This window comes from Hyperolius riggenbachi, chromosome 7 (genome assembly GCF_040937935.1).
Source record: "Hyperolius riggenbachi isolate aHypRig1 chromosome 7, aHypRig1.pri, whole genome shotgun sequence".
Taxonomy (NCBI): domain Eukaryota; kingdom Metazoa; phylum Chordata; class Amphibia; order Anura; family Hyperoliidae; genus Hyperolius; species Hyperolius riggenbachi.
In genome coordinates this window covers 211,761,281-211,784,312 of record NC_090652.1, presented here as the reverse complement: position 1 = coordinate 211,784,312, position 23,032 = coordinate 211,761,281, and the positions used below count along the sequence as shown (strand labels likewise).

At 44.1% G+C, this 23,032-nt stretch overlaps 2 protein-coding genes across 6 annotated transcripts in view; one reads left to right on the top strand and one right to left on the bottom strand.

Annotated features, from left to right (window-relative positions):
* Positions 1 to 3,340, top strand: part of ICA1L (islet cell autoantigen 1 like) — a 106,781-nt gene extending 103,441 nt beyond the window's left edge. The window contains exon 13 of the mRNA XM_068245122.1: positions 3,275 to 3,340. Coding sequence (XP_068101223.1) covers positions 3,275 to 3,323 — 49 coding nt within the window. The 3' untranslated portion in view covers positions 3,324 to 3,340. The remainder of the gene's footprint in view (positions 1 to 3,274) is intronic.
* FAM117B (family with sequence similarity 117 member B) overlaps positions 1 to 23,032 on the bottom strand; it is a 109,429-nt gene that overhangs the window by 29,444 nt on the left and 56,953 nt on the right. For all 5 annotated transcript variants that reach the window (XM_068245116.1, XM_068245119.1, XM_068245115.1 and 2 more), the window contains one exon: positions 13,345 to 13,452. In XM_068245116.1, coding sequence (XP_068101217.1) covers positions 13,345 to 13,452 — 108 coding nt within the window. The remainder of the gene's footprint in view (positions 1 to 13,344; positions 13,453 to 23,032) is intronic.

Sequence of the window (23,032 nt, the reverse complement as noted above, 5' to 3'; positions counted from 1 at the left end):
CTATTGTCATTACTGTTTCGGTCTCCGTCTGCTGCCATTAAAGGAACATCTTTATTTAAATATTCAAATTAAAACCACCTCGTATCCCTACTAAAAACACTAGAGGAGGGGAGGAATAAGGGAGAGAGAAGGGGAGAACGAAGCCAAAGGACTAGCCCCTCAGTGTAAACTTCTGTTCCCACCTAATGTCCTTTCCATTCTAAACCGACCACCATTGGTTCGGCCAGGTTAAGTATCCCCCAGAGTATTGTATCAAGAGGCGCTAAGAAAGGGAAAGAGGGGCACAGACCACCGTCACGCGGTCTACCAGAGGGAACACTGGGGAGCAACTTAACATCATAGAGGAAGGGAGAGCCGCATGAGGCTAACACCACAGCCTACGTCCTATTGGGGTTAAGCCAGGAATGGGGTGGGGGTGTACTAGACCAGACAGTGCATAGGCAGGATGGTCTACCCTATTGGGGGAGAAAAGGGTGTCAACCAGCCCAACTCTTCCCCCATAAAAAAGGGAGAGTGAACTTGGCCACCAGAATTCCGGTGGCACCTTCTGTCACAACGACCTCCATGCTCACTCTGCACCTGTCCTTCCACCCACTCCTTTCATGCACTATTGCTCTGGGCATGCCCGTGAGCGGCGGTGCAAAATCTCCTGTACCCAGGACGTCCACCGATGTGCGGAATGTAAAGAGAAACACTTACAGAGGTGTATGAAACGAAGAGGTTCCCCAATATGCCGAGAAAATAAGCTCCCCAAAGAAAGAGGGAAAGATAAGAAAGGGAGAAGAAGAAAGGAGAGGGGGGAGGTGCATCAATAGGGGGGGGAAATGGGGAAAAGATTGGGGGCCATACACTCTTGAGTCAGAGAGAGGGGGGGGAGGGGAAATACCACACATTCCCAAGTCCATATACAAGTCTATAGAGAAAGGGGAGGCGCCTGAAGCTCGACAGATCTCTCCTGATCTCAAGGATCAAGGAAACAAGATAGTTCCAGCCTATCATTGAGGCCCAAAGGCCCCATTGCCTCAGTACGTAAGATTATGCGAGATTCGCGACGAGTTAGCTCCTGATCTCTATTGCCTCCTCTCCTTGGGTTTGCAACATGCAGGAGTCCCGCAAATTTTAAACACTTGGACTTGCCTCCATGGGCTTCTCTGACGTGTTCAATTAAACGGGGGCACCCCTTCCCTGACTTGGGAAGGGGTGCCCCCGTTTAATTGAACACGTCAGAGAAGCCCATGGAGGCAAGTCCAAGTGTTTAAAATTTGCGGGACTCCTGCATGTTGCAAACCCAAGGAGAGGAGGCAATAGAGATCAGGAGCTAACTCGTCGCGAATCTCGCATAATCTTACGTACTGAGGCAATGGGGCCTTTGGGCCTCAATGATAGGCTGGAACTATCTTGTTTCCTTGATCCTTGAGATCAGGAGAGATCTGTCGAGCTTCAGGCGCCTCCCCTTTCTCTATAGACTTGTATATGGACTTGGGAATGTGTGGTATTTCCCCTCCCCCCCCTCTCTCTGACTCAAGAGTGTATGGCCCCCAATCTTTTCCCCATTTCCCCCCCCTATTGATGCACCTCCCCCCTCTCCTTTCTTCTTCTCCCTTTCTTATCTTTCCCTCTTTCTTTGGGGAGCTTATTTTCTCGGCATATTGGGGAACCTCTTCGTTTCATACACCTCTGTAAGTGTTTCTCTTTACATTCCGCACATCGGTGGACGTCCTGGGTACAGGAGATTTTGCACCGCCGCTCACGGGCATGCCCAGAGCAATAGTGCATGAAAGGAGTGGGTGGAAGGACAGGTGCAGAGTGAGCATGGAGGTCGTTGTGACAGAAGGTGCCACCGGAATTCTGGTGGCCAAGTTCACTCTCCCTTTTTTATGGGGGAAGAGTTGGGCTGGTTGACACCCTTTTCTCCCCCAATAGGGTAGACCATCCTGCCTATGCACTGTCTGGTCTAGTACACCCCCACCCCATTCCTGGCTTAACCCCAATAGGACGTAGGCTGTGGTGTTAGCCTCATGCGGCTCTCCCTTCCTCTATGATGTTAAGTTGCTCCCCAGTGTTCCCTCTGGTAGACCGCGTGACGGTGGTCTGTGCCCCTCTTTCCCTTTCTTAGCGCCTCTTGATACAATACTCTGGGGGATACTTAACCTGGCCGAACCAATGGTGGTCGGTTTAGAATGGAAAGGACATTAGGTGGGAACAGAAGTTTACACTGAGGGGCTAGTCCTTTGGCTTCGTTCTCCCCTTCTCTCTCCCTTATTCCTCCCCTCCTCTAGTGTTTTTAGTAGGGATACGAGGTGGTTTTAATTTGAATATTTAAATAAAGATGTTCCTTTAATGGCAGCAGACGGAGACCGAAACAGTAATGACAATAGGATCTACTGGGGTGATGTAGATTTTCCTGATAGGTATAGTATATGCACAGTTTTTATAGTTTCATGATAAGGGTGAAACCTTTTTTGGCATGTTAGCCCACAATTGTATGTCGTAGGCAATGTTTGGCACTTGTTGAATATATGCAAGCACGTCACCATTACATTCGCCGGACCTTGGCGATCCTCCCCTATTTCCTCACGGACCCACCCAACAGGCGGATTCATCATCCCCCACTCCCACACTGTCACGTAGCAGGTCTCCTCCCCTCCAACCCGAACACTTCACTCCCCAACACTATGGGCCAATGGCGTGCGTGATGGGCGGGGCTTCCAGGGAACATCTCGGAAGTCCGTGCACGCCGCCATTGCCCTGGGACAAACGCACGTGAACAAGCGCCACACCGGCGCGAAACGGCTGTTGCGCCGTCCTCTCATCCCCTGGTCACCCTCCCGCACCCGTCCTTCACTCAGGTCAGATCGATCCACTGTTTTTACATGTCTTATGCAATGTGACATTGTTTCTGCCTGCTGGCGAAAGAATATGGCGAAATAAACGTGATTTCAGGAAGCTGTGCACGGACTGCCTTGTGTGTTCTGTGCCAGTATTATTTACAACCATCTGCATTTTTTTACAGGCATCTGAGAAAAATCATGGGGAGTACAGACCCATCTGGCAGTGTTTTCAGGGACTGTCCACAAAAACCAAACAGCTGGCAACACTGCATGCAAGTCAGAAATTATGTAAAGGAAAAATACAAAGCTAGTTTCGTTTTCTGTTATTAAATCAAGTATCAAAATGACTGCAACTGCACTGTGGCACAGCTTTACAATTTTTTTTTGTAGTTGGAAGTCTTTAAAATATTAATAACATAGAGCAAATAAATATTTTCTTTTAGTGTATGTTGCAGATGGAGACCTAGAGTGAAGAGAATATATTTTGCTTGATTACCATCGCTCCTGGGGATGCAATTAGTGCAGTTCTCTTTCTAGAATACAGCATCAGGCTAAAGGAGGGAATTAAAGCTGACTAGGGTTTGATAATCCACAGCCATCCAGCACAGCATGTCCTGCACTCTGCTATATGAACGGTCTGGGTTCTGAATAAACTTCCTCTAGTCTGTGGTGTCACCTCTTCTTCCACTATAGACTTACTTTTCTACAGATCTACTTGATAAAGCAACTCACAATGAGAGGACTTGATAGAGCTGGAATATAAAAATGCTTTCCTCACGTTTTACATCTTACATTTTGTCCAGTTTGCAAACAGAGGTTACGATTGCTGATATCAGTACACGTCTTCTACTACATCACCTTCACTTGGTAACCCTGACCATTGGAGGGGAGTATCAAAGTCATGTCTATACGCAATTCCACACATTTCATCAAATGGTGATACATGGAAAAAAGAAATCTTAAGAATATATTTAGAAAAAGCAGTTTAACTTACTTGGTGCTTCTTGCAGCTCCATGCAGTCATCCTTTGCCCGTGCATTCCTTAAGCGACCCTCCAGCCAGCAGCCACTACTGTGCATGCGCAGAACGCTCCCAGCAACAGGAGCACGACCAGGGTGCGTGCTGCTTGGGGTCACGCATGTGCAGTAGCCACGACTGGCTATCACTAGCCAGCTTTGAGGGGGTCGCCGCTGCTTGCTGGAGGGTCGCGGAAGGATGGGGGGGGACAGGATGACTGCAGGGGGTTGAAAGAAGCCCCAGGTAAGTCAAACTTTTTTAAATAAAAATCTTAAGTATCACTTTAAGGGATATCAGAGATAATCTTAACCATACAAGGAGTCATTTGTAAACACTGGCTTTTATAAGGGGAACATTTCTGCGCTCCGATTGAGGCCAATGTACTTAAAATTGCAAAATTCAATAAAAATATATATTTAAATAATAGTAATAATAATAATAATAATAATAATAATAATAAGTCATGCCTAAAATTGCAATTGCGATTTTTGGTGTGAAAGATCCCAAAGTTACTTTAAAGGGATACTGTAGGGGGGGTCGGGTGAAAATGAGTTGAACTTACCCGGGGCTTCTAATGGTCCCCCGCAGACATCCTGTGCCCGTGCAGCCACTCCCCAATGCTCCGGCCCCGCCTCCGGTTCAATTCTGAAATTTCAGACTTTAAAGTCTGAAAACCACTGCGCCTGCGTTGCCGTGTCCTCGCTCCCGCTGATGTCACCAGGAGCGTACTGCGCAGGCCCAGTATGGTCTGTGCCTGCACCGTGCGCTCCTGGTGACATCAGGGGAAGCGAGGACACGGCAACGCAGGCGCAGTGGTTTTCAGACTTTAAAGTCTGAAATTTCAGAATTGAACCGGAGGCGGGGCCGGAGCATTGGGGAGTGGCTGCACGGGCACAGGATGTCTGCGGGGGACCATTAGAAGCCCCGGGTAAGTTCAACTCATTTTCACCCGACCCCCCTACAGTATCCCTTTAAGGAGAGCTGGCTTGTCCACAACGCAAGACATCAATGAGCTAATCAGGGCTGTGGAGTCGGAGTCAGAGTCGAGGAGTCAGCGCAATTTTGGGTGCCTGGAGTCGGAGGTTTCATAAAATGAGGAGTCTTTTTTTGATGATTTGATTTTTGTATCAAATCCACATCCCTGTATGTATTAGACTAAGGAGTCAGAGTCGAGGAGTCAGAGCTGGAGCTATTTTGGCTACCTGGAGTCGGAAGTTTCATAAACTGAGGAGTTGGAGTCTGATGATTTTTCTCCACAGCCCTGGAGCTAATTTTCCGAGTTGATACAAATCATATGTACACTGAACAATTAGACTGGCCGAATTTTAAGCCTACATACAATAGGAAACGAAAGTTATATAATTTCACTGATCACTTCTATGCCTGCATTTCCTACTATCCAGAATAGGTGTGTAAAGAGCGGATTGCTTCCTAATACACCATCTAGAATAGGCCATTAGTTTACATGTATAGCATTTTTCATTGGGACATACTCCAGTTGAAAGAATTGTCATCAGCTGAAAATCCAGACCCATCACCTACAGCCCTGATAATGGTCATGTGGGCTAAGACAAGACAATTTCAAATGTATGAACACGGCTACTCTTCTAGATACTCAGCTCATTCATTTCAACAGACAATGCCAACTTCCCAGTGTGCGCCCTTCATTACAGTTGGTACACAGGAAACCAGAAAAATGCAAATTCTAAATCCAGTTTTGCAACATTATGTGTCTGGTACATACAGAAGTTGTAATGTTTTTCTTTTTGTTATTTTAGTTTTCTGGAAACAGAATGCAAATCAAATTTAGCCTACTTATCAGCCTCCCAAAAAAGGAGTGCCAGTAACATATTATATTGGGCTTTATGTGAGAAGCAGCTGGCAACCTGCATCTGGTGTTTATGTGCATGGTAAATCTATGGTGTTCAGCAGGGGGTAAGCGCTTTAGGAATGCAGAACAGAGAGGACTTAGCATCTCCAGAGGCCCACTGCTTTGGCTTAGGGGTGATAGAAACAGTTTAAATGTAGAATATATCTACCATACTTAATTCTAAAACATGGTGGCACAAAGGCTGTCTGCATAACTACTGTGAAATTAGTTTTTGGTGAAAGACAAGAATAGCAATGAGGTATTTGCATATTCTGTTAACCAAAGGCTTCTGCAAGCCTGCTGCTTTTCAATGCACACTTCTGAATTGGCTAGATGTTATTTTCTATAGAAAAAAAAAATCTGTTTAATTATCAAATCATTCTCTGCATTTTTACTACACCGAACTTATCGAAGAAATACACTTTTACCATAATATAATTTGTCAAAGATAAATACTACTTTGATTTTACTTAAAGGGGAACTGAAGAGAGAGGTATATGGAGGCTGTCATGTTTATTTCCTTTTAGACAATACCAGTTGCCTGGCAGCCCTGCTGATCCTCTGCCTCTAATACTATTAGCCATAGCCCCTGAACAAGCATGCAGCAGATCAGGTGTTTCAGACTTATAAGTCTGATCTGACAAGACTAGCTGCATGCTTGTTTCTGGTTTTAATCAGATACTACTGCAGAGAAATAGACCAGCAGGGCTGCCAGGCAACTGGTATTGATTAAAAGGAAATAAACATGACAGCCTCCATATACCTCTCTCTTCAGTTCCCCTTTAAAGAGACTCTGAAGCGAACAAAAATTGCTATTTTTACCTGCTAGTTCGCTTCAGTAGTCTCATTAGATGTAAACCGCCGCATCACGAGGGCTTTAGACCCCCCCCCAAATCCCCGGGCAAACATCCACGACCATCTTGGTCGTGGAATATGCTGCCCTGAGAGGCAGAGCTTTCTGCTGTAGCTCTGCCTCTACTGACGTCAATCACCATGCGGATCTCCGCCTCTCCCGAACCCCTCTCTGTGAAGGAAGAGTGAGAGGGGTGGGGAGAGGCGGTGATCCACGGCGACTGACATCATTAGAGGCAGAGCCGCAGCTGAAAGTTCTGCCTTTCAGAAAGCGTCAGCCGGATTGCCCACCGGGGATTTGGGGGGTCTAAAGCCCTCGTTTTGCGGGGGGGGGATGCGGCGGATTACATCTAATGAGAGTACTGAAGCAAACTAGAAGGTAAAAATAGCAATTTTTGTTTGCTTCAGTCTCTCTTTAGAGCTAGCCCAATTGCAAACAGCTAAAATACTCAACTGATAAACAGCATGAGAAATAGCTTACATAGCTAAAATGTTGACATTTTCTCAGGCAAGTCCTTAGTTTGTCAGCATATCCAACTCTGTGCCCTTATTTGCCTCCCTTTTACATACTAGACATTCTAGAGTAGAAGTGCACCGTTAAGTTAACATCTTTCTCTCCCCTGCAACTACTTTTATTGCTAAAACCCATCCCCAAGTACTACCTCTTCAGTCTGCTGCAAGGACTTGCAGACTATAGGCCCGTACACACGTCGGATTGTCATTCGGGTGATAAGACTGGTCTTATCGATCCGCCCGGCGGATCGCTCAAAATCAGTCTCATCACCCGAACGACAGTCTGTACACATGCCCGATTTGGCGTGCAGACGACTGAACAACAGGACGTTGAAACGACCCGTCGTTCGGAAAAATCCGACGTGTGTATCAGGGCTGTGGAGTCGGAGTCGTGGAGTCGGAGCAATTTTGGGTGCCTGGAGTCGGAGTCGGAAAAAAATGCACCGACTCCGACTCCTAATGAATTTAAACTGTAATTAAAATAGAAAATATGATAAAATATTCTATTTCTCAGATAATAGTTATAACTAATTTATATATGCAGTAATAGCCGTGCTTAGTCCACAAAAATGAAATAAACCAATCAAGATTAGTTACTTGTGCTGCTTCAATAAAGCAGTCCCGTATTTTTAAAGTCAGATATACATATATGATTGTGACTGTACAGTATATATGATGTGTACACAGGAATCTCTTATATATACACTAAATAACGTCTATGCTGTAAGAATAAAGCCTGATGTGTAGCCTTGTCACTAATAGAGATGGTCAATGAGATGGAAATAATTCTGCGTTGATGCTGATTTATGCAAATGTATGCACTCTCTTTGCTCATGAAGTCAAATAATTTGATATGTTAAAATTTGGTTTGGAGACTACGAATTAAACGGTACCTGAGATGGATGAAAAGAAAAGTTTTATACATACCTAGGGCTTCTTCCAGCCCCCTCCAGGCCAATTAGTCCCTCGCTGTCCACCTCCACCACCTGGATCTTCTGCTAGGAGCCCCGGTAATTAGGCCAGTCAGCGCTGTCCGGCCACGTGCCGCTCCTACAGCCAGGAACATTCTGCACCTGCACAATAGTGCTGCGCAGGTGTAGTACGCTCCCGGCGGCGGAGTGTGTGCATGCGCATTACGCCAGACTGGCTCAAGTACCTGGACCCATAGCAGAAGAGCCAGGTGGCGGAGGACAGCGAGGGACTGATTAGCCTGAAGGTTTACTTTGTTACACAGTAGTACTATACTCTACATATGCACTCCCCACAGAGCTACAGGGAATCCACTGAGAATGTTGTGCACATTGAACACAGAGGTGTTGTCTATCACCCATAAACCTGGTTCAGATTGTGCATGAAGAATGTGTAATAGAGGAAGAATCTCCTTATTCCCCTGCAGAGTACCTGCACATCACTCTTACATGTACCCACAGTTACATTGCCTAGGGCCTGATAGATGTTCTTTTGTCCCAGTCTGTACCTTTTACAAGTACTCTTACCAAGGACTAGTTTTAGTCTATGACTAAAGGGAATAAATATGCATATCCTTCTCACGTCAGTTGCCTTTTAAAATTCCTAAGCGTTGGCAGTTAAGATACAAATTTCATGTTACATACTTTCAATCAACAAGATTGTAATATGCAAATTAGAGGAGTCGGTGGAATCCTAAACTAAGGAGTCAGAGGATTTTTGTACCGACTCCACAGCCCTGGTGTGTATGGGCCTTAGGGAGCAACAGATGATGGAAGGCAGATAAGAAATCACCTCATCAGACTTAATTGACCACAAACAAATACTGAGCCTTCCCCATTGTACTTCAAACAGAAAATATAAAGGTGCGTACACACGCACTACTAAATGCAACGACGGGTCCACCGGACCCTCCCACTGGGCGGTCTTTAGCCAACAGTATGCGCATGTGTACACCTTGTCGGCGGACTGATAAGGCTGTTTCTGAACGGTCTGCTCATTACAATTCACAGTATGGCTATACAATTGTGTGCATTGCAATGGAACGCATCTGCGAACATTTTTGTGGAAGCATGCAATTTTTTGTTGAACTTACTGCAGCACAGCTGCGTCTGAATATTGATTTACATTTTGGGTATTGTTTTACCCAAATATGGAAATGTCTAATTTGTACCCATCTCAATGGATGTTTGTGTGTGTTGCCAACTTTTTTACTAATTCATAAAAACGTATAGTCAGCTACTGTTCTTGCGGTTATATTAGCATCTCAATGCCTATTAAGACTATCCCTTTATGCGTCTGTGTGACCAAACATACCAGGGTGCTTGCTTCATCACCCTTGCAACGGACATCCACCATCTTGTTTTGTGCAGCTATCATCACTTCTGACCAGAGACCTACTAAAATGTGCTGAAATCATTAAATTGAGATTCTACTCGGACAGCCTTTGGAACTACTAATCTGAGAGCAATTCTGAAGATGAGCATATCTGTACTGCGCACACGCAAATCCGGGATCGCACATGTGCAGTATGGATGGACTCGTCTTCAGAATTACTGGGAGACTATAGTAGTCCCAAAGGCTGCTCGAGGAGTGCCAAAGAGCTAGCAGGATGAAGGACTTTAACCAGGAAAAGTGCAGGAAAGAGAGACAGAGGACCAGGAAAGATCTATGGTACCCAATTGATTAACGCAAGACTTAAAGAGACTCCGTAACAAAAATTGCATCCTGTTTTTTATCATCCTACAAGTTCCAAAAGCTATTCTAATGTGTTCTGGCTTACTGCAGCACGTTCTGCTATCACAGTCTCTGTAATAAATCAATGTATCTTTCCCCTGTCAGACTTGTCGGCCTGTGTCTGGAAGGCTGCCAAGTTCTTCAGTGTTGTGGTTCTGCTATGAACTCCCCCTTCCAGGCCCCTCTATGCACACTGCCTGTGTATTATTTAGATTAGGGCAGCTTCTCTCTTCTCTTTTACAAGCTGGATAAATCGTCCTCTGAGCTGGCTGGGCTTTCACATACTGAGGAAATTCAGACAAGGGCAAAGCTGTTTGCAGGAAGAAAAGAGCAGCCTGAAACTTCAGTGCATGAGAGATGCAGGGGGAAAGAAACACACAAATGATCTCTTGAGATTCAAAAGGAAGGGTGTATACAGCCTGCTTGTGTATGGATGTATTTTCTATGTGTGGACATACTGTACATCAACCTACTTCCTGTTTTGGTGGCCATTTTGTTTGTTTATAAACAAACTTTTTAAAACTGTTTTTAACCACTTTTAATGCGGCGGGGAGCGGCGAAATTGTGACAGAGGGTAATAGGAGATGTCCCCTAACGCACTGGTATGTTAACTTTTGTGCGATTTTAACAATACAGATTCTCTTTAAGCGATCTAGTGAATGGCCTATTAAAGCAAACCAAACACAAAGTTTCCGTCACTTGAAATTCTCTCGGTCACTCTACAAATTCAAATAACATTTTTTCACTAATGCACAGTACTATCTTGCCTAGCTGGTCAGAGTTCCAGAATATATTGTCTGTGCGTCATAAGCAATGTCATCCAGCTCTCTGCTAAAAACAATGTGCCCGATGCATGAGAGGCTGGTAAATTTGCCATGCGTAGGTAGCAGACATCAATTTTACACGTATTAACATAAGGGGAGCAGTACTCATGACACTATTGGGAAAATGCACGTAACCACAGCAGCATATGCCATACCCCAGTAATATGCTGGAAGATAATAGTGTAACAGGCGCTGTTCCTTGGCTTTAGCATTGGTAAAATTGCCGTGCCTTGCCTGCATACAGCAATATTCACCAGCCTTTCAACCATCAGGCCCTATATTAATTCCTACTGGCTATAGAGAGCATCCTAGAGGCTGCAGCTCTGGCGTTTTGAGTCTGCCAGGTGAAAAACGAGATATAACATTTTCTGTGTCTAGTCTTATTATTTGTATCTGAGACTTTTTCGGACTCTAAAGATGCCCACAAACTTCTTGATTTTCCCAGGCAGATTCGATCATAGTTTAATGCTGCAATTGAAAGGAACCTTTCCATGCTTGAACTGCGTGCACTGCAGTTCAGTCATTAAAGGTAGTTAAATTGTTCATCCCCACAGGGGCACTAAATTTAAGATCAAAGGAAGTCACACATGTGACTCAATGTATGTAGTTTATGCACTTAAATGCCCCTGTGGACTTCTATACATCGGTCAGACAACACAGAAAATGAAGGTGAGATTGTCATCCCACAAACATGTCATACGGGAAAATTTGATTGATCAGGCAGGCCCTTACCATTCCTCTCTAGCTAGACATAATGTTTCCCAACTCAAATTTATGATTTTGGAACAGGTTTTGCCTCCCAGAAGAGGCGGAGATAGAATCAAAACGCTATTGTGGCGTGAGGCTTTTTGGAGAAAAAAAACTAGACACCATGGAGCCACGGGGTTTAAACCGTGAGCTGGATCTGCTGCCATTTCTCTAGATGCTTCTCTTGGGCTGCTGCACTAGACGTAGTATGTATAGGTATTCACATATGTAAGTCACATGATATGCCTTGCCACTATGTGGCATATGATGGCTTTATTTTTGAGTCTTTGATTTAGGTTGAGTGTGTCCTCGTTCTCCTGAGTGTTTCCTCCCCTTTCCCCTTCCCAGCCCCCCTCCCCCCCCTTCCTTGCCCATGTCTTGGTTAGTGTTTTATTTACATAACATACTGCCGATCGCCCTATCTTCTTTATTTGGCTCGCTCTACGCTTTGCCGTTTTGTTTACATCAGGAGTGATGGGTGGCGCCGACTGGTGTCGGCGCTCTCATCATAGGCTGTCCCTCTGAGTAGGCGGTAGCGAGCGGGTGACGCCGCTCCCGCTGACGTCACCCTGCGATGTTCCCCATCAGGTCCGCCAGGTGTGGGCGTGGTGGGAGGTACACGCAGGAGGAGAGACGGCGGAGGTAACGGCGGTGCGTGGCTGCGACCAATGGATTTGAAGGTATGGGAGGCTGGACTTCTTGTCAGCACCCAATGGGTTTGAAATAGCGCAGTTTTCTATCAGGTCCGGCTAGCAGCGGACCTGAGTGATTGGTTATATACCAATCTCTAGCGCCATTGGTGGATGGCCCTCCATGTCCTCTATATAAAAGTGTGACAATACAATGTATGATGTGTATTACATTGCGGCTTAGCTTGATAAAGGAGAAGTTGTCTCTGAAACGTTGCCATGACGGCTGCTTTGTACATGGATCAATAAAAGAGCATAAGAAGATTTTGGATGGTGCCGGCATTTTCTTTCAATTACAAGGTTGACCAGGAGTGCTGCCAGGGCACATCACCCAGTTACTATAGAGGGGTGCCTTACTCATCTTTACTAATAGTTTCATGCAGCAACGTGGCCACCTAATTGGAATGTCAATCCATTTCTGGACTTAATAATCGTTCCAGACAGAAAGATCTCGCTCAGAATGGTCAAGCCAGGGGTGCAGCGACTGATCTACTGCCAACCTATTGGTTTGTCATATTGGATGACTATGTGCCAGTATATGGCCATCTTAACAGTTATTTTCTGCCTCTAGGCCTCTTTGAGAGAACAGTTTCCAAAATAGGGAGGGGGCTTTTCAGAGAGCCAGCTGCTACCGCTAGGAGAAAGGACAATAGAGGAAGTTAAAATCATTTAAGAAAATCTGACACCACAGAAGAGAACTAAGGATAGGTATAATCCTGGCTGAGAGTAGTAAATAAAAAGTAGCTTTTAAAACTAAAAACAGTCCTATAGAGTTCAAATTCACTTCAACATAAAAATCAAAGTCACTATACAACACATAGATGCAATACTAAAACTTAACTAAAGCCAACTAATTTTACAAAATACACATGCAAAGCAAATGTAACTTTAACCTTTTTAGATCTTTGAGCACCAGCCACTAGTTTTCAAACACAGTTGTTAGCTATATTATGTGCTGCCCCATTAAGCAGCAATCTTTGCTAGACCAACAATTTTAAGTGGGGATAAAAATAGCAGCACTTATGTGTAGTATGACAGATGTAATAAACACACAAACTAGTTGCTGCTAGAAAAACTGTCACAACACAACTAGGCCTAACTTTTAAAAAAGTTACAAAACCAATAAAAAAATAAAAAGAAAGATCCAAAAAAAATAATAGGCAACAGACAGAAATCTATGTGCTGGCTGATAGGAAGGAAAGTACAAAGGCACATTTTTTCAGGAAAACTTTTACAATGCACAGAAAGACAGTTTCTATGGTATCATCTCCAAAGCTAAGAGGAGTGTCATTCTTTACCTGGTTAATTGCTGTGTGGTTGCCATGGAACGGAGACTGTCTGTCCTTGTCCCGATGGTGTCTGCTGCTGTGCTTACTTCTTTGGAGCTGCTGACGTAATTTTGCAATCTAAAAGACAGAACCAGGCCATAGTCATAATCCATGTATGTAAACCTGACAAAATGTGTTTACATTTAGCACTGAGAGTAAACCATACATTCTACAATGCTATTACCTCCAAAACAAACAGACAGTAATTCAAAGTGCTTCTAGTGCCACATCATTTCAGTAAACGTGGCAAAACACTGTCAAGAAATACTTGTAAAGATCCTCACAAAAGCATAACCACAAACCAGGGTGCCCCCCAGCAAAAACTTCATGCACTTCCCCCAGTCATATATACACATAAGCATATAATAAAGGCTCCAATTAAAAAGGGCATCAGATGTAAATTATATTGAAGCTAAGTGAGATTAAAATGTCTTGGCTCAAAAACAAACAAAAAAATTGAAAGTGCGCCCACCATAACAAGTGTAACAAAATCCATCCTGCCCAATGCATAGCAAGTGTGGCTGTATGCCCTCAACCACTATCAAGTGTGCCCAGTATAACAGCCCCCCTCATTATTATAATACGTGTGGCAAGAAGAATTCCCTCTCCCCAACAACAGGTATGGCCAGTGTAAATCCCCTGCTCGTTAGCGAGTGGTACCACCGCCACTAGTGTTAACACCCCTTTGCCCCTTCATCTATACCATATAACATCCTTCCTCTCCACAGGCACCCCCTCCGTATAAGCAAAGTAGCACAAGATTTTACATGCTCCAACAATGGGGCAGGTCTGCTCTCCCCTCCATACCTCATTATGGCTCCTGAGTGTTCCAGCATTTACCATGATATGCAGAAGGAATCAAAAGCTTTGGCCTGAGCACACCAGTGCGCTTCTGTTTACTTTTTAGCGACAAATGTTACAGGCTATACCCGTTATCACGTACTATACGCACTGCTGAAATGCGCATAACAACATGTATATAGAGTGAATGAGGCCTTACATATGCAAAACATCATGGGTTTTTCCGCGTATAAATTTGTGCAGTTTTTTCTGTATTTGCATTTTTTCTGTATGTGTTTTTCAGGTGTGTTTTTTTATGAGTTTTTGAAGTATGCGTTTCTTTTTATCCATATTCATGATCCAAAAACAGGAAACACATTAACAGGTATAATTTACATAAAAATGCATGCAAAAAAGTTAATAAAAAAGCAGTACATAAGTATTCTTGCTAAGATACAGTGAAGTGTAAGTAGTGGAAAACTAGTGCATGCTCTCAGGTTTTTTTTATACACAGAAAATTGCACTTCAGAAACAGCTGATGGTTGTATAATCACCGTATGCCGTAAGAATACATTAGGTCACTAGGGTGCATGATAACTGATTCAAATTTATCAAGTATGAACACCGCTTACAGACACATGGCTGCTATGAAGTAGAGAGTGGACCCAATCCGGTACTGGAGCAGGTAAAAGTACAGTGCTCCAATCATCTGCATATTGGGGTCAGACAGTGGCTACCAGATAAGAAATGGAAGGAAACTTCATGGGAAAGGGGAGAGAGAAGCAGGCACTACCACAGACACACACACACACACACACACACACACACTTTAACTGTACATATAAACAAGATTTGGACAATGTAATAAAACTAAGCCTGTAGATAACTGAGTAAACTATTCCAATAAGGAGAACGGTTATGCTAGGTACACACTGTGAGATTTTGTCCGATTTACTTTCAGATCGATTATTTCCAACACGTACGATCTGCTTTCTGATCAATTTCCGAGCATTTTCCAATCGATCTCCATTCACTTCAATAGGAAATCGATCGGAAAATGCTCGGAAATCAATCGGAAAGCAGATCGGACATGTTGGAAATAATCGATCTGACTGTAAATCGGACAGAAAATCTCATAGTGTGTACCCGGCATTAGGTTTCTCTTTTCCACTATTGCTAACCAAAAGCAGATAATACTGTTTGCCCCTGGTTAGCTAACACAAATACATGGGTAAAAATGAACATTCCATAATACCTTTTAATGACTGATGCAAAGTTGAATTCTGCTATTTACAGATGAAAGCTTGAGTGAGTACATGATATACATATTCTGGTCAAAAGTACAGAGCACAGAAAAAAAAAATGAGGCAGGGGTCACACTGGTCCATGTTTGCGCGGGTTTTCTGCACAGAAAAATGAATTTAAACTGAGAACTTGTGTTAATCAATGGGCTAGTTCACACTTGTATATGTTTTTCAAGAAAACCGACATCCTACAGCATAATTCTGCACATTGTGAATATTTTCTCTATCAATTACAGTAGTTGCTTTAAAAAAAAGATAATGTTTTTTCTGCATACAAACAGACGTGGTGTGCAGAAAACACACACAGAAAAACGTGTGCAGAAAAATAAAAGACAACTGTAACCCTGCGTCAAATAATATGGATTCCAGATGTACTGGGCACAAGACAAATTAGTTCTAGAAAAGAAAAATGAGATAAGACTGAATAAAGTTTGTTTAAATGATATAACATATGACAACATGAAAATAAGAAACTAAATCTTCAGGCAAGGTTCACACTTGGAAGTGTGGTGTGCCACTTCCCAGTACGTGAATTCACATTACAGCTAGACCGTCATTTAAAGCTGGATAACGTACTGGTAAAGCTGTTGTACATAAAACAGTAAAGAGTCTTTGGGCAAGGTTCTCGAATGATCCTGGTCGCCAGTGGAGTGTGCCCTAAATAGCTCCTGAAGCACTTTGAGTCTGCCAGTAGAAAAGCGCAATAAAAACGTTCAGTGTCTTAAAGGACATCCGAGGTGAAAATAAATTGATGAGAAAAACAATTGCATCTATCCTCATTCTTCTAAAAAAACAAACACAAAAAAAAAAAAATTTTTTTTTTTTTTTTTTTTTTAGATATTCCACAATTTTATATTTGAATCTAGTTTTTAAGTTTTTACTGTTTGATTGTCGCTGCTCAATAACACCTTCATTGAAGTATGCCAGAGCTCAAGTCTATGAATTATTGATGCTTTTTTTCCTTTTTTTCATTCCTGCTCTCAGAAGCCATTTACTGACATAAAAGTTTTTTATGGCTGTAATTGCTCATCAGCGAGGGTTATGCTATAGTCTGACTCAGTCCAGACCTGGGCAGAAACTGTCACTTGCATACCTGATTAACTTTTTCAGGCAAAGAAAGAAAAAAGAAAACAGCCTAGTTTCTCATGTCACCGGTTGTCCTTTAACCATTTCTGCCACTGGGACGTGACCCTCACGTCCCTAGCAGCAGCTGCTACAGCTGCTCGTCACATCCCTGCAGTTTGGGGGGGCCACGCGCGCAATCATGCGGGCAGATGCCCACAATCGCGATGTTGCCGGTAACGGGGGATTGGCTGCATGTCTGCCGAGAATGAACACTGGTTGAATTCTTAAATAGAGCTGCCGCGCTTCATTCCGCCGCCGATCGTTCGATTTATGAATGGGAACAAAGTTCCTATTCATGAATCTCCCCTCCAGGCTACCGTAATCGCAGGTTTCCATTGATGCCCGAGTCACTTCCCTAGTTTCAATGTAGCAACACATTTCTTCCTATTGCGTACTTATTGTACGCGAATAGGAAGTACTCAGTGGGGACATCTTGTGGACAAATAGTAAAAAACTACACCTACTGACTTTGGTGAATAAAATGTTTTAATATGTATTTTCAAGAGGGCAAATTATTAAATTATGGGATAAAAATTAGTGATGGATGTAAAACTGAAAAAAATGCACCTTTATTTTCAAATAAAATATTGTCGCCATACATTATAATAGGGATATACATACTAACGCACACCAACTGATTAAAGTGTAAATGGGCCCTTAGCATAATGTACCACCCAAAGAAAGCCTAATTGGTGGCAGAAAAAACAAGGTATAGATCATTTTGTTGTGATAAGTAGTGATAAAGTTATAGGGAATGAAAGGGAGGTGCGCTGAAATGGAAAAATTCCTCTTAAGTTCACATAAGGTGAAAAATGCCCATGGGTTGAAAGCAATGGTTAAGCAATGGCCTTGTTCACATCTAATGCAAGTTTCCACATGCTGGGAACTAGGGGGGAGGGGTGCACTCTATGTGGATGCAGCCTATTTATTTCAATAGACCACGTTTCTACATCAAAAATGGTATGCAGAAACCAGCCGTGATTCGTGGCTAGTGGAAGCAGTCCCTTACACTAACTACTGACCACAACTCTATTAAGATTTAAGGTGGTTGCACACATGTGCAGTGTAATAGGTGAGAGGCATAAGAGCCCTAGGCCTGAATGATGAACCGAATTTAAACCGAAATCATGATCACCAAGATCACGATTTCAGAATCGTCAAAGTGGCGATTATCAAGATTATGTAATTTCCACTTAGGGAAGTTTGAAGAAGTGGCTTCAAACTTCTCCCCAATTCCCGGTATGTGCGGCACCGCAGCATCGGCAGTGTTGGACATACCTTCCGCAAGTCCAGCGCTGTCCGTCCTCTATCACAGTTTGCCAGCTCTTGTGCACAGCATACTTCCTGGTTCCTGTAGGTCACACAGGGCTGGATTTACTATAAGGCACTGTAGGCACATGCCTACAGGCGCCTGATGATGGAAAGGCGGCTCACTCCCCCTTCCTTAGTGCCACTCTCCCTCCTTCCCTATGCAGAGTCCTGATGATAGTGTAAATGAGAGATTACTCATCCGGGTCTCGGCATTCCACTGAGTAGCTCTCCCTTCAGTCGAGGCAACTCTAGCTACTTAAAAAGACTCTGAAGTCTCTAAAAAAGCTTTTTATTTAATAAAAGTGTTAAGCCTAATAGCCCTGACTAAACCACCGCATTACCGCCGCTCTAATCTAACTAAATCCCCTTAAACTCCCCGGGCACACTACGGGGATCGCTTCCGTGTGAGGCAGAGCTATGAGCTGCAGCCCTGCCTCACACGCGTCTGTCATCGGCGCATTGCCGCCTCTCCCTGCCCCTCTCAGTCTTCCTTCGCTGAGAGGGGCGGGGGAAAGGCGGAGATACACGCTGACAGACGCATGAGGCAGGGCTACAGCTCATAGCTCTGCCTCACACGGAAGCGCACATGGGCAGCAAAATCCACGACCAAGAAAGTTGTGGATTTTGCAGGGGAGAGGGAGGGGGGAGTTAGATAGATTACAGCCGCGGGGATGCAGCGGTTTAGTTAGGGCTATTAGGTTAAAGGGACTCCGAGCTCTGGCTAAAATAAAAATGTTCACTTTCCAGGGGCTTTCTGCAGCCCAGTGCTAGTCGGGACGTCCCACGCCGGCCTCCTGGCTCTTCTCCCCACGGCTGTCCATATAGGGCTGTCTGGCGGCTCCCCGGGCGACACTGGCCGAGTGTCGGGGCTCCTTCTTCCGCAAACCTCATCAATGACGTCGCACGCCGGCCGCCTCGCGTCATCACGGCGGCCGGCGTGACAGTACTGCGCATGCGCGATTTAATCGCGCATGCGCAGTGCTGTCCCGCCGGCCGCTGTGATGACGCCATTGATGAGGTTTGCGGAAGAAGGAGCCCCGACACTAAGCCAGTGTCGCCCGGGGAGCCGCCGATCAGCCCTATATGGACAGCCGTGGGGAGAAGAGCCAGGAGGCCGGTGTGGGACGTCCCGACCAGCACTGGGCTGCAGAAAGCCCCTGGTAAGTGAACATTTTTATTTTAGCCAGAGCTCGGAGTCCCTTTAAGCACATTTATTAAATAAAAAGATGGTTTTTTAGACACTTCAGCGTTTCTTTAATACCGAACATAACTCAGGCTATATACATAACTATAATAATACTAAGGGGCACCTGTAGCTACCTATGTCTGGCAAGTTAAATAAAGGAGAAGTGACAGCGGGGCCAGCCAGTACACTTGGGGTGCAGTTTGGTGGAGGGCGAAGTCTAAGGTGCCAGGATATCTGTGCCTATAGGCTCCTGTGATGTAAATCCGGGCCTGAGGTCACATGACATACAGTGTGCTGTGCATTAGAGCCTGCAGGAGGCGAAGTGGATAGATGGGCATCGCTTAACTCATACTGGAAGGTATGTCCAGCACTGCTGCAGCTTGATGGACAGACAGGGCACAGCGAGAGACCCAGAGGGGGCACAGAGAGAGACAAAGAGGACACAGAGATGACACAGAGAGACAAAGGGGCCACAAAAAAGGAAAGAGGATGCACAAAGGAGACAGAGAGGCACAGAGGGGTAAAACAGGCACAGAGGGAGAAAAAAAAGCTTGATTTGAAGGAAATCGTGATTCTAAATCGCTCAATTCAATTTTTTCCTAAAATTGTTCAGGCCTACCTACCACAGCCCATCGCACCGTACCCTTACCAACATTTGACTCCCTGCAGCAGGGAAATCACTGGAAGGAAGTAGAACCGGCACCATCCAAGGTAAGTATTAGCTCTTTTATTTGCAGGTAATCAATAAACAGCCATATCAGCGACATTTCAGGGCAACCGCCCCTTTCTCAAGCTTAGCCGTCTATGAGCATTCACAAAATGACATACAGCTATATTATATATATATATATACACACACACACTCAGCATGAATAACAAGCGACCAATCAGCATTAAGCTACATTTCCTCCAATCACATAGTCCGTCCTCAATGCGGACCTGAAAGGGAACTACACTAGTCGCACTCCATTGGTGCGTTTGAAATGGACTTCGCCACACCTCCCCACTCACCAGTAGCCGGAAACCCGCCTCAGCTACGTTGCCAGGAACGCCTGTCAGCTGCCCACACAGGCCGCTAAAGCAGCAGACCTGATGGGAAACCGGCAAGCGTGACGTCGGAAGGCGGAGTGAAACCCCGCCCCAACGTCTCCATGGCAACAAGACGCAGGAGCGGCTAATAGTCGCCCTGCGCAACGTGATGTAAACAAAGCCGTGCGGTGCGCCGGCCACTGGGAAGAAACCTTCTATCCATGGATCTCTGTCAAAGCACTACATTATATTAACAAAAATACATGCCTATCTATAACGTGGGCCACCACATAGGCTGGAGGATGAAGGGACCTATATATATTTGAGATGAAAAAAATAAACAAATAAAAAATAAATAATGAAAAGAGTATATAAACGGTATCCTAGGGTCCCATCGATGTGACCCAAAACAACATTTAAAGGGGACATGTAGCTAGGGCAGAGTGACAAAATTCACTAACAACTCTAAATAGCTGCACAGGGAGGCCAAATGGAACAAGAAAAACACACATTAAATAAAAGGTAAAGGTATTAAATCCAACTCTCGGTTTAACCCCCGGGGTTCCATAGTATCTAGTTTCTTGATCCAAAAGGCCTCCCTATACAGCAACTTTTTAACCCTATCACCTCCTCTCCTAAGGGGCCCCACCTGTTCTATAATGAGGTATCTAAGCTGGCTAACCTGATGTTTAGCCTGTTTAAAGTGAAAAGCAACTGCCTGGTCAGTCAATGATTCTCTAATGGCATGTTTATGCGACGAAAGTCTCTTTTAAATTTTTTGTGTAGTCTGCCCAACATACAACAGACCACATGGGCACTTGAGTCCATGTACCACGTAAGTGGAATCGCAAGTAAAACAACCTCTTATCTTGAATTTAGTACCTCTGTGAGGATGAGTAATGCAGTCACCTTTGATGACTGAACTACAATGAACACAGTTCATACACGGAAACGTACCAATGCGTGGCAGAGACCTATTCAAAGACCTAGACCACCACGTAGACTGAAACAGGGTGGTCCAGAAGGGAGAAGACCACAGGGTGGTTCTTTACCTGATTCTTCAGAGACTTTCACCAGCTCTTCTCAGGAGGGTTTTTCGGATCAGGCTACAAGTCAGGACGCACACGGAGGGGCGGCCGCAAGAGGCGAAGGAGGAGGGAGTATCAGAGATCGACTACGATCTCATCAGCCGAGACAGTCCCAAAAATGATTGTGTATAACATCTCCTCTGTTGACCTGACCTCATCTCAACTTTCTGCATTAAATTATGGCCTCGCTTTTTCACCTACCAATTACCCTGATCCATTGGAGTTAGATGTGGAGTTACAACGTTTTTTTCGTTCTATTAAACTTAAGTACTATTTTTCTATGCCACGACCATTTGAGAACACTATACCATCTGTTACAGATACGGACTCTCTGAACCTGAGTGATACCAATCTACGTTTAAAAAGCAAATTTCAACCGACATCTTGTCAAATAATTGATGTGTATATCAAAAAGGTTCAACAAGAAATTGATTCTCTCATTAGGAGATCAAATCTTTCCGGTGTTTATATTAGATCTAACATTAGTCAGGCAGAGAGACTAGCCATTAAGGAATTGGCCGCTAATTCTTCTATCACAATTAAACCGGCCGATCAGGGCGGAGCGGTCGTGGTGATGGACACTTCCATGTATCGTAGTGAGATATTGAGACAATTGGCTGATTTTGCCACGTTCTTACCAATACCATCAGATCCATTGGTTGAAATCCAAAATAAGATTGGACAGATCATTACAGAGGCCATTTCGTAAAATTTGATTGATGATAAATTAGCGCAATTTTTGATTCAGTCATACCCCGTGACTCCAGTGATTTACATGTGTCCAAAGATTCACAAAAGTTTATTAAATCAACCAGGTCGACCTATAGTCACTGGGATGGACTCAGTACTGGCCCCTATTTCTAAATACCTAGATCAAGTTTTGCGACCTTATGTGATGTCTCTAAAGTCATATCTGAGAGACACACAGATGTTTCTTAATATTTTGCAAAACATGTCTCCTATTCCAGAGGACTGTTTACTTGTTACACTTGATGTAGAAAGTTTGTATACCTCCATTCCAAATGATAGTGGTATGGAGGCAGTGAGATACATGTTAGAAACAGCCTCCGATATGACTGTGAAACAGATACGGTTTATGTGTAAACTGTTGGAGATAGTGCTTAAATGTCATTATTTCAGGTTTGAAGACCAGTTTTACATGCAGCTGAGGGGTACAGCTATGGGGTCGAATGTGGCCCCGTCCTACGCTAACATCTATATGGGAGTTTATGAGGAAATGTTTGTTTATTCCAATTCTTTATTTCAGAAATATGCTCTACAGTGGTTTCGTTAAATTGATGATGTTTTGTGCGTGTGGGCGGGGCCACATTCGACCCTTGATGAGTTAATTCAACAGTTGATGATAAGATGTACTAATATTAAGCTTACAATTCATTGCTCAACTGAGCAAATAAGCTATCTTGATACTTTGGTGACACGCAAGGAGCAGAGACTGGTTACCGACCTCTATGTTAAGCCCACGGATGTGAACTCCCTGCTACATTTCGGGAGTTTTCACCCGTGGGCAACTAGGAGGTCGGTGCCAGTAGGACAATTTCAGAGAGTCAATAGAATTGTTGAGGATGAGTTAGTTAGGACACAGAGATTGGATGAAATGCAGATTAAGTTTGTTGATAGAGGGTACCCTGGTGAAATCGTGACAGCTGCACGTAAAGAGATTCAGGACGGTAGTGTGAGCAGAGGTAGATGCAGAGATGTGGGCCAGAGAATACCTTTTGTGACAAGATATAACACTCAGAGTGAAAACATTGCTAAAATTATTAAACGTCACTGGTATTTGCTGGCCGACAGCTTTTATGATATACAGCAATTTA